Source organism: Choloepus didactylus, chromosome X, assembly GCF_015220235.1.
Source record: "Choloepus didactylus isolate mChoDid1 chromosome X, mChoDid1.pri, whole genome shotgun sequence".
Lineage (NCBI taxonomy): Eukaryota > Metazoa > Chordata > Mammalia > Pilosa > Megalonychidae > Choloepus > Choloepus didactylus.
This window is the reverse complement of record NC_051334.1, coordinates 162,707,716-162,719,542: the sequence shown is the minus strand read 5'-3', so window position 1 is coordinate 162,719,542 and position 11,827 is coordinate 162,707,716. Positions and strand designations below refer to the sequence as shown.

The 11,827-nt window shown below is 46.0% G+C and overlaps 1 protein-coding gene across 1 annotated transcript; it reads right to left on the bottom strand.

The window, feature by feature from the left end:
- Nucleotides 1–238: 238 nt before the first annotated feature.
- Nucleotides 239–994, bottom strand: LOC119522440 (olfactory receptor 13H1-like). Its single transcript, XM_037820912.1, has one exon. It carries the CDS (start codon nt 992–994, stop codon nt 239–241), a length of 756 nt encoding a protein of 251 aa, XP_037676840.1.
- Nucleotides 995–11,827: the final 10,833 nt, after the last annotated feature.

Here is an 11,827-nt window from a genome sequence, read left to right as displayed (position 1 = left end):
AAACTCTCCATCAAGATTGCCCTGTGTAATTTACTGCTTAAATGGATACCATTATAAAAATTTAACAGGTTTTTCTCAGTAGACAGGTGTTCTTTTTCACGTTTGTTGAAAACAGAAAAAATGCATTTGAAAATAATTACCTTACCAAAATATTGTTTAATGTTTCTATCTGTTATTATTACAAATCCATGTCAAGCTGTTGGTTAGATGAGCTTCCATGGGGGAATCCACATCCATTTTAGGACTGTTTCTTCCCAATTATTTTTCTTAGGGCATTTTTCACATCCTTGTTCCTTAAGGTATAAATGAGGGGGTTCAACATAGGAGTCACACCACCATAAAATGCAGAAATTACTTTATCCTGGTCCTGGGACATCTTTGACTGAGGTTTCAAGTACATATAAATGGCTGTCCCATAAAATATGGCGACCACTGTCAGATGGGATCCACAGGAGGAGAAAGCTTTGAGCCTGGCCTGTGCAGAGCGGATCCTCAGCACGGCAACCACAATGCGGAAGTAGGAAATGAGAATGAAGGTGAAGGGCAAGGGCAGTGTGAATACACTGATGACCAGACCCAGAATCAGACTGACTGGGGTGTCTGAGCATACGAGCTTCAGCAGGGCCTGGACCTCACAGGTAAAATGGTTGATGATGTTGTGTCCACAAAAACGAGCAGAAATTGCAATGATTGGTATTATTGCCAAAAAGAAGGCACTGGCCCAGGTCATCATGGCCAACTGTATGCAGACCTGGTTGTTCATAATGATGGTGTAATGCAGGGGACTGGAGATTGCAACAAACCTGTCATAAGCCATGACAGCAAGGAGGAGACACTCAGTCATCCCCAGAAAAAGAGCAATGGTCATCTGGGCATAACAGCTGGTATAGGAGATGGTGGGGAAATCCTTGAAGCATTGGGCCGAGACATATGGCTCCCAGCTGCTGGAGTAGCAGATATCAAGGAAGGACAGGTTGCTTAGGAAAAAATACATAGGAATATGAAGCCTCCTATCAATTCTGACCACAACAATAATGACTGTTACCCAAGAACGTGATCACGTAGACCACTATCATGGTGCAGTAAAAGGCAATCTGGGATTTTGGATGATTGGACAAACCAACCAGAATGAAAACTGTCACCTCACTGGCATTGTCAGTACCCAGAATATCCATTTTGTTCAATCTGCTGAGAAAGAAGAAGAAATTCTTTTCATTTTAGTTTGGGAAACATTTATTGTCTGCTATGTCCTCAGTCTTATATACCAGGTGCTATTAAGAGGAAACATCTACAAAACAAGTGATGCCTTTTGGAAGTTTATTTTCTAATTTAGGAAATAAAACATTCATGCAGAACACAAGATTAATTTTCAAAATAGTACAAACCATTGTGAATCTTAATTCTTTTGCCTATAACATGACGGGAGTTGGGCTTCACCTGAAGTGTGCTTTGAATACTCCCCTAAAGGAAAATATGCTATTTTATTGCTCAGATATAATCTGATCCCTGATTTATGGAATTTCTAATTGTTCTTTACTGCTACAGATAGCCAAAAATTTGTGTTTAGTTGGTTCGTATCTATGATATAAAATGCATGCCCACAGATGTGGTCCTCTCTCTCTAACTAAGCCACCTTTGCAGGTGATCTCACTGCCCTCCCCACTATGTGGGACCTGACTCCCAGGGGTGTAAATCTCCCTGGCAATGCAGGATATGACTCCCGGGGATGAATCTGGACCCAGCATCGTGGGATTGAGAACATCTTCTTGACCAAAAGGGGGATGCAAAATGAAACGAAATAAAGCTTCAGTGGCTGAGAGATTTCAAATGGGGTCGAGAGGTCACTCTGGTAGACATTCTTATGCACTGTATAGATAACACTTTTTAGGTTTTAATGTATTGGGATAGCTAGAAGTAAATACCTGAAACCACCAAACTCCAGCCCAGTAGCCCTGACTCTTGAAGATGATTGTATAACAATGTAGCTTACACGGTGTGACAGTGTGATTGTGAAAACCTTGTGGATCACACTCCTTTTATCCAGTGTATGGATGGACGAGTAGAAAAATGGGGATAAAAACTAAATGAAAAATAGGGTGGGATGGGAGGGATGATTTGGGTGTTCTTTTGTGTTTTTATTTTTTATTCTGATTCTGATTCTTTCTGGTATAAGGAAAATGTTCAAAAATAGATTGGGGTGATGAATGCACGACTATATGATGGTACTGTGAACAGTTGATTGTACACCATGGATGATTGTATGGTATGTGAATATAGCTTAATAAAACTGAATTAAAAAAATCAATTGAACAAAAAAAAAAATGCATGCCCAGTTGACTCTCACTTCTTCCTTACCCTCTGCTCCTCTGCTTCCAATCAATTACCAAATCCTATTGGCTCTACCTCCTGAATATATTTCAATTCTGCCCAAATCTCTCCATATCCAGATTCAACATTTTTCTAGTCAATGCCACCATCATCTCTCATCTGGACTAATATGAAATCTGTCTAACAGTCTCCCCCATTCTGCTCTTGCCTACCTACAATCTATTCTCCACACAACAGCCAGGGAGCTCTTTTACAAACATAAATAAATATGACCATATCCTACCCATGTTTGAAACCACTTGAGGGCTTCCTACTGCATTTGGAATGAAATCTAGCTTATTTACCATGTCCTATAAGACACTAAATGATCTGACTGTATCCTCATCTTGTACTATCTTCTCTTGTGCTTACCATGTTCCTGCCATATTGTTCTTTTTGAAGAGCTCCAAACCTGTTCCTGTTTCAGGGCTTTTGCACATTGTGTTCCCTCTTCTGTCAATATTCTTCCTACTCTTCTTTACTTGGTAAATTTATATACCAGGTGCTATATAAACTGAGCTGATATCTCAGTTTATGTGGAACATACTTAGAAAGGTCTTTCCTACCCACTGATCTAAATCAATTCTCTTTACAATTGTTCAGAGCACACAGAACTTTTCCTGCATAGCTCTTATCACAGTTTGTATTTATATGTGATTATTTAATATCTGTTCCCATATAAAATGTAAGCTCCAATGCAAGGTGTTAATAATAGGGTGTTGTATGGGAATCCTGTATTTTATGCATGATTGTTCTGTAAACCTACAACTTCTCTAATTAAAAAAAATAAAAAGATGATGCAAAGCTGTTTTCTGTGCCTAAGATGTAAACATGCCTTGCCCATAGCTATCATCATACTTTTTAGAATCAAGAAGTGAACTGCTTAAGGCAGCATATATTGAAATCAGGTTTTAAAAGTTAATGGTGACTTAAACATACACAAGGCCATATTTTAATTATAATTAGAAATTATTTCTTATTGGTTCAGCACCTCACATATCTTGTGCATTGAATTTGTGAGTTATGGGCCTTGCTGAATTCAGAAGTAAAGGAAACTCACAGTAACTTGTTTTAAAGTAGCAAATTGTGAATTGCTGCCTAATTGAAATCATTTGAAAATCCAAATAAAATGATGTATTATTGTCAGGTAACATGTCTTCTAAGGTTGGTGTATGTATCTTTAAGAATGGGAAGTGGAAGAAAGGGGAGATGTGAAACCAAAATGGTTGTAAGAGTAGGATTAGATAGCACTCGAGTTTTACACCAAAGTTTCAGATTAAATGTAAGTAAAAAGGAGGAAAAGGAGGACCATTTGCAAGCCATCCTAGGAAGTGGCTACTGCTGTGCAAAATAGTGCCTTCAAAATGATACTTCGTGACATGCATGCAATTTCATGCAACCATAAGGTGTAACCTGTATTTGCATGTCATGTTTCTAGAATGTGTAAAGTTAAGATTCCACAGGAAAGGGTCCTGGCTGTGGCACTTTTCTGCATTGGCAAATCTGCTGAAGTCACTGAACTTAATGTGACTTAGGTTTGCAGCATTAGACCCTGGTTTGCATTAAGCAACTCTATCATTGAAATCTGATCCATTTCTCCCTTTCCACCCTCTATCCTACTTTACAGATATACTGCTTTTAATGGCTTCATTATTTTGCTCCTTTGTATTCCCTCTTCTTTTGAAATAAAAAGATGAAATACTTAATTCAAAAGAAAATGTAAGCTCTGCGAGGGAAGAACCCAGACTATCCTTTGCACTGCCTTACCTTCCCCACCCAGCACAATGCCTAGCACAATATGGGTTCAATGCGTGTTTTTTGAGTGAACTGAGGCCAGTTACTTGGCTATTCTGTCTTATACAATGACAAGAGATTGATTTGCTTGAAGCTGCATTGAATTGGCTGAGGGATATATATATATATATATATATATATATATATATATATATATATATTTGATGGTAAAAAGCCTACGATGAGAAATGGTGTCTCATGGTGTTGTCTTATTAATTCCCTGCAGCTCAGAAATACAAATTCTAATGTTCTGCCATTTTTTAGCCTTAAATTTTCCCTTTGCATGGAGGGAAGCTGCTATAGCAAAGAAAGAAAATGGAGATTATTCTAGAAACTGAAAAAAAATGTTTTAACCCTTTTTGGTCCATTCAAATTTTTATTTACTTTGGCTTAGTTCCATCGGTCTGAATGCTGTCACAAACTAGCTCATTATTTAGGTCAAGAGGTTTTCCAAGACAGTCTGTTAAGATTCCCCATGAAATCCCCAGGATTCTGGGTGTTTATGGTATGTAGTTGCAGACTCATGAGGCAGCTGTCAGACCTTGGCTAGAGCAGACTGTTGATGGGAATGTTTGTCTTAGAAGTCAGGCAGCATGAAGAACCATCTGGACTATATAGGTAATCTTTCTGGATTCTTGACCTAGCACAGACTGTAGGTCTCAGAAACCTTTATAGACAAGTAATTCAGAAAGTAGGATAGCAGATTATAACAGAATCCTCAACAAAACCTGATGCAAGATAAGTGGTCTCTGAATAGAAATCAAAGTCATGGGCAGAAGAACTGAAAAAAAATGCTTAGCTTCTGCTAATCTTCTGATTAAGATTGTTTCCACTTATTAAAGAAGGTGATACTACAAGGAGATCCTTGACTACCTCTATTGAGTGTGTTAGAAGGCTCCTCCTTTTCATTCTGTAGCTACTCCCAGATTTGGAATCAGAAAACAGGACCAATCTGAAAGGAAAAAAGTGTCCTTGGAGTAGAGTTATGAGACCAAAACTATGCTGAAGCCAGGTGATCTGGCTGGGTGCATTGGTGACACATCCCACCCTAGCTTCCTATTAGTCATTCAAGAATAGGATTCTCAGGGCCCCTACCTTTTCAAAGGGTACTAAAGTTTCACACTAGAATGGCAACATATTTAATCATCAAGCCTTAGTTTGACTTACAGTCCATACCATCTTATAGCTCTAAAGATTTCAAAACAAATACCAGTATAAATAGCTGGAAAGCAAAGAATGCATTTTTGTGTGAGTTCACATGTTTGAGACATTCTTATCAAACTAACCATATATTTTTTGTTGAACAATTCAGTGTTTTAGCATTGTAAAGGCCAGAATCTTTCTAAACTGACTAGACATATGTGGAGATACCCACACATATACTCATAGCTTTTTTCTGTCTCTAACAATATTTTGGGCACATTTCAAGGCTTTCTTTCACACAGGTTCCCCAGTGTGTGCCTTCTTGTTTCCACCTCCCATGCAAGGTCATACTTCCCAGGAGGACTCATATAATTTTAATACTAAAATTAAAGAATACTTGGAGTATCTTCCCTGTTCCCTGAGCTCTTCAGAGACCTCCCAGGAGCTCCAAATATACTTTATGGAATGGCTAGTGCTTACAGAGGGAAAGTTCTCATCTATGTCAGGTAATGTAGAATAGTGGTTAAGAACATGGATTCTGGAGCCAAGTTTGAATCTTAGACCCATCACTGATTCACTATATGACCTTGGTAATTTACTTAACTTTACATCTTAGTTTCCTCAATTATAAAGTTGTGATAATAAGAATACCTACCTCATAGAGTTCTTGTACTATATAAAAATTAGCTATTATTTTTGAAAGAAGTCTCACTCAGGAAGTAGAACCCATGATACATTGGCTATATTGGGTGTCTTTCTTTTATGAGAAAAAATCCATAAATGAGGACAGAAATAAGGCACTATGATCAGATTATACTTTGAGCCCTCTGAAAGCAGAATTTGTGTTTTATTTATTTCTATAACTCCAGTACTTGGCTCAGTTACTGACACATGGTAGAAACTCACTTGCGGGACACTGATTACGTGCTTCGACTTGGCGGGCCTGGGCTGGGGGACCTGATCAGCCCCTGGGGAGGGTGGTGGGCACGGGCGACAGCGCCCTCCACAGCCCCCCAGGCCTGAGAAAGTGAGGCCGGAGGCAGGCCCCATTTCCTCACCCCAAAGTACAATTGTTGGGGAGGGCTTGCCGGAGAAAAACCCCACCCCCGTGCCTTACCCGTACCCTCCACCCTCTTCGTTACCGGAGCAACTCCCACACCTTTTCAATCAACCTTCACGCCCTCTCAGAACCAATCCAAGCCTTTAACCCCTACAGCCACCCCGCCCTCTAAACCGCCCGATATAAGCTTGTACTCTCCCCTAATAAACTCTCTTGGCTTCTTCATCCTAAAAGAAAGGTGTCCCGCCTGTTCCTTTCTCGCCGCCCTCCATACTTTGCACGCCTCCGCCGGGGACCGGGCCCAGTCCCCCGCCTCGCCCTCGCCTCCGGGAAAGAGCCCCCGCCGCCGGTACCCTCCGAGCAATCCTGAGAGCCTAGGATTTAGCAACCGGCCGCCACTCCCCCCCACTAGACGAATCAACTACGACCGCAACTGGCGCCCAACGTGGGGCTCGAACCCACGACCCTGGGATTAAAGGTCCTCTCCACGCAGCGGTCCAGTAAACCACCCGCTCGCCCGGACGCCTCTCCACCTCCCCTTCTCCTCGCCTGCAAGGTAAGGGCCGCCTCTCCCTCGCCGCCCCGCGGAGCCGCCTCTCCCTCGCCGCTCCACGTCTGGAGCCGCCTCTCCCACGCCGCTCCGCGCCCGGGCCGCTCTTCCTTTCCTGCATTAACCTGGCTTTTGCCCCCGACTACCTTTCGTCTTCTCTTCCTATGTCCCCCCATTCCTCCTAACACTCTTCCTCCAGTAGCTTTCCCTCTTCCCCTCCATTACTTTGCTGTGGTCCTTTGTGTCCTTGTTTCTTTGTTTGGCGCGGTGTGCCTCTTTGCGACCGCCCCCCCAAACTGCTCTCGCTACTAGAGGCTCCTGCCTTCTATTCTCGCCGTCTCCTTCGGCCTCGCGACCACGGTTTACCTCATTTTCTTTACTCAATAATCAACCCCCCTCTTTTTTTTCTTTTCTCACTCCACTATGGGTAATCGTCTATCTGCACGCCAAGCACCCCAAGTTCGCGCTCTGGCCGGTCTCCTAGACACACATCGCTGTAAGGTGTCTGTCCGGCAGCTGCAAGTATACTGGGACCTCCTGCTGCCCTTTAACCCATGGCTCACCACTTGCCACCTTTGGGACCCCGTCACTTATGATCGCCTTGTTGATCGGGTCACCAACGCCATGGAACATGAGAACAAGCGCTTCCCTCCCGGCTTGCTCCCCACCCTAATAACCGTCCGCTCCTGCCTTCAAGGCTCCCTCCCCCCTGATCGAGGCCCCACTAAATCCAAGGAGGCCCTATCAACCCAGTCAACAGATTCAGACAGCGATACTAATGTAAACCACGATTCGGACACAGAATCCTTAGTCGAGCAAATTAACAACGCGCTCGAAGTCGCCCCCCGAAAACAAAGCAATACTAAGCCTCTCCAAAATGGCGAACTTCCTCCTTCTTCTTCCACTGAGGGGAGGAAGTGCTCTAGTGATGACGTCAGCCCTAAGCCGGGCCGGAAACCGCATGCGCTTTACCCCGCCCTTTCACAGGGCGGAGTTAGTCCGCCATCTTATGCCTTGGGCCCCGCCCTTTCACAGGACGGGGCTAGTCCACCATCTTATGCCTTAGCCACTCCCACCGCGCCGCCGCCTCGCGACGCTTGGGGCCTCCCACTTCCGCCTCCCCCTTCGGCGAGCTCCCCCTCGGAGCCACTGCCGGCAGCTGCCGCCGCCCCTCCCACCCTGCCGGCAAATAACCCCTGGCTGCCTTTTACACCTCAAGGCAACCCTTGGGGCAACGCTGCCCCTACCCCCACTCCCGTGCCAGGCCCTCTGCAAGCGCGTCCTCCTTTCTCTCGTGCTTTTCGCTGCTTTCCTCTTAACCTTACCCCCACACCGCAGAAACCGTACGACTGGTATCCCATTGACTCAAATACTATCAAGCAGCTTCGCAGGGCCGTCAAGGAAGACGGGTTAGGTAGCCCATACGCTTCCCAATTACTGCAGAATATCGCCATGGACTTTTGCCTCCCCCAAGACTGGGCCTCGCTTGCCCGTACCATCCTTAACCCCGGCCAGTTCGTTGATTGGCGTGCTCACTTCCAGGCGGAAGCAGCTAGGCAAAGTGAGCAAGACGCAGCCACTGGAGTCTATCATCACCCCGAAGCTTACTTGGGCACGGGAGCGTTTATAAATGCATCTGCTTATATTAATGCACCTACCACCTTTTGGCCTATCCTTCGGGGAATCGCCTTGCGAGCTTTTGCCAACTGCTCCGCCTGTCGGCCTAATAAATTCACCAAGCTCTTCCAGGAGCCGAGTGAGCCTTTCGCCACCTTTGTCTCCAGAGTCGAAGAAACCTGCGCTCGAAAGGTAAGTGATCCCCAGGCCCAATATTACATGTGCCCATCCTCAAATCCTGGAAAATCGTACTGTAATTCCCCCAACGAGTACTACTGTGCATACTGGGGGTGTGAAACATTAGCCACTAATTGGAAGCCTCCTGTTCCTAATCATTACCTTACCTTAAAATGGACCCCTACAGGGTGCAAACTCCCTACAGTTAACTGGCTCGGCCAAGAAAGCGAGGAATCCTGCACACATCTTAATCTTACAGTGCAGCTCCCCACTAATCCCTCCTGGTTACTCGGTCAAACTTGGGGCTTCAGAATCTATGAAAAAGAAGCCGACCGAGGATCACTTATTCTCATAAAGAAGGAGGCGACCCAAGTTCCCTTATTTTGATAAAAAAGGAGGCTGTACTAAAAAACCCCTCTGCTATCGGTCCCAATAAAGTCATTAACCCCCTTTTTCCACAGCCCTCCAGCCGCACCTCAGCTCCAACCAGCCGCACCTCAGCTGCAAACAATGCATCGCCAACCCCACCACCCCAACCTTTTCTGCCCCCCTCTCATTACTCCTCTCCCCTCCTCGGCCTTATCCAAGCAGCCTTCACCTCGGTGAATTTCTCCAACCCCAATCTTACCTCCTCCTGCTGGCTTTGCCTCTCCACTTCCTCCCCCCTGTATGAGCCAGTTGCCTCCAACCTCTCCTTTTCAGAAAACACAGAAGACAGCCCCTCGAAATGCAACTGGAATACCTCAACCGTCCCCCTAACCTTTCATTCAGTCTCCTTTACAGGAAAGTGCATCCGCCCTCGCTCAAGTAACTCTCCCAACCTCACAGCTTGTGCCAACTACTCATCTCCCAGCAGCTCTGCCAAATTTCTCATTCCTCATAACTCCTCCCAATGGCTCTGCTCCTCTACAGGACTTACCCCCTGCCTTAACGTACTGACCCTCAATACAACTCATGAAACTTGCCTCTTGATTGTCCTCATCCCTAGGGTCCTATACCACAGCGAGGAAGACTTCTTCCTCCGCCTGGAAAGAACTGCAGCTCCTGCCCCTCTGCAAAAGCGAGAGCCCATCACCGCCCTCACAATTGCCTCCCTCCTAGGTCTTGCAGGCGCTGGCACCGGAATCGCTGCGTTAGCCAGTCAAGGTTCCGCCCTAACTCACCTCCGGGCGGCTGTTGACGAGGACATTCGTCACCTACAAAACGCTATTTCCCATCTTAAAAATTCTGTTAACTCCCTCTCTGAAGTAGTGCTCCAAAACCGCCGAGGTCTCGACCTTCTTCTCCTCAAAGAAGGAGGCCTTTGCGCCGCCCTAGGAGAAGAATGCTGTGTTTATGCCAATTCCACAGGTCTCGCCGAAGACAGCCTAAAGAAAGTCCGAGAGGGACTAGAACAGCGCAAAAGGGACCGTGAAGCTGCCAGCTATTGGTCCCACATCTTTACCTCCCTCCTCCCTTACCTCCTCCCCCTCATAGGCCCCCTACTAATAATTATTCTAGCTCTCACCCTAGGACCCTGGGTTATCCGCAGACTTCGCCAACTTGCTAAAAGCCAGGCCAATACCAATGCTGTCCTCTCATCATTTGTGCAAGTCCAGTATCAACAACTTGCCTCCACTGAAGAAGCTAACCCTCCTCAGCGTCGCCACCCTCGTCCATCCCGCAAGCAGCAAGGCCCCTGTCGAGCGCCCGGGCGCCACACCAACGCCGAGCTCCAGCCTCGCTGAGCCACCGTCAACCCCTTTTCCCCTCCCCGGCCTCCCCCTTCCCTCATCCCTTAGCGGACCTCTCCGGTAAGCTTCTTCCTTCAATTAGAAAAGAAGGGGGAAATGCGGGACACTGATTACGTGCTTCAACTTGGCGGGCCTGGGCCAGGGGACCGGATCCGCCCCTGGGGAGGGTGGTGGGCACGGGCGACAGCGCCCTCCACAGCCCCCCAGGCCTGGGAAAGTGAGGCCGGAGGCAGGCCCCATTTCCTCACCCAAAATACCACCGTTAGGGGAGGCTTGCCGGAGGGAACCGCCTTTTCCCCACCCCCTTATCTTGCCCGGACACTCCCCGTTGCCAGTGCAACTCCCATCACCACCAGTGCGCATACATTGTTGCCAGACACCGTTGCCAGAGCAACTCCCGCCCCTTTTCAAACAACCTCCGTGCTCTCTTAGAACCAATCCTAACCTCCGCACCCTCTCAGAACCAATCCTAGCCTTTATCCCCTCAGCATTGACTTGTAACAACCCCCGCCCTCTATGCCAGCCTATATAACCTGTGCTCACCCCTAATAAAGTCTCTTGGCTTCTTCACCCTCAAAGAACCGTGTCCTGCCTGTTCCTTCTCGCCGCCCTCCACACCTTGCACGCCTCCGCCGGGGACCGGGCCCAGTCCCCCGCCTCGCCCTCGCCTCCGGGAAAGAGCCCCCGCCGCCGGTACCCTCCGAGCAACGCCGAGAGCCGAGGGTTCAGCAACCGGCCGCCCCCCCCCCCCAGATAAATCAACTGCGACCGCACTCACTGAATATTTTTAAATTGAATTGATTTTACTCACCTGAATAGCAATATAGATAGATAGATAGATAGATAGATAGATAGATGATAGATAGACAGATACTCCCCTTCTGTAATGCAGCACCATAAGCTCACTTAGGTATTGTAGTCTTGCAGGGGGAGTGAGTTACAGGTGCATCCTGGAGATCTGTGTTAAGTCTGACAATTCCATATATATGTGTTTGTTGATTTGTTCAAAGAATCGAAAATGGCTTCTTTCCTTCTTTCCAGGGAATAATCACTGTATATTCTATATGGATCTTCACTTGCTCTTACAATAGGTTTTATCTTGGATCTGCTTAGCATTTTAGAATCCAGTACTCCATATGGTCCAAAATATGAACAACAGAATAAGGAGAATCTTAAAAATTCTCTGCTATCTTCTGAATATATTCTTTCTGACTATAAAGAAGTAATTTCATTGAGGAGACTTCAGGGACCAAGTCTTGAAGTGGCAATTAAATCCCACTATCGAGTTGAAGCTGTATATTCTCTTGGGATTTTTACTTCTATGTTATTAAGATACAAGTAGCTTTTGCTCACTAATTCCAAGACTGCATTAATGGCAATATGGCA

What these genes read in the sequence shown, in the direction of transcription:
- LOC119522440 (XM_037820912.1), bottom strand. Translation starts at nt 994, where the DNA reads ATGTATTTTTTCCTAAGCAACCTGTCCTTCCTTGATATCTGCTACTCC.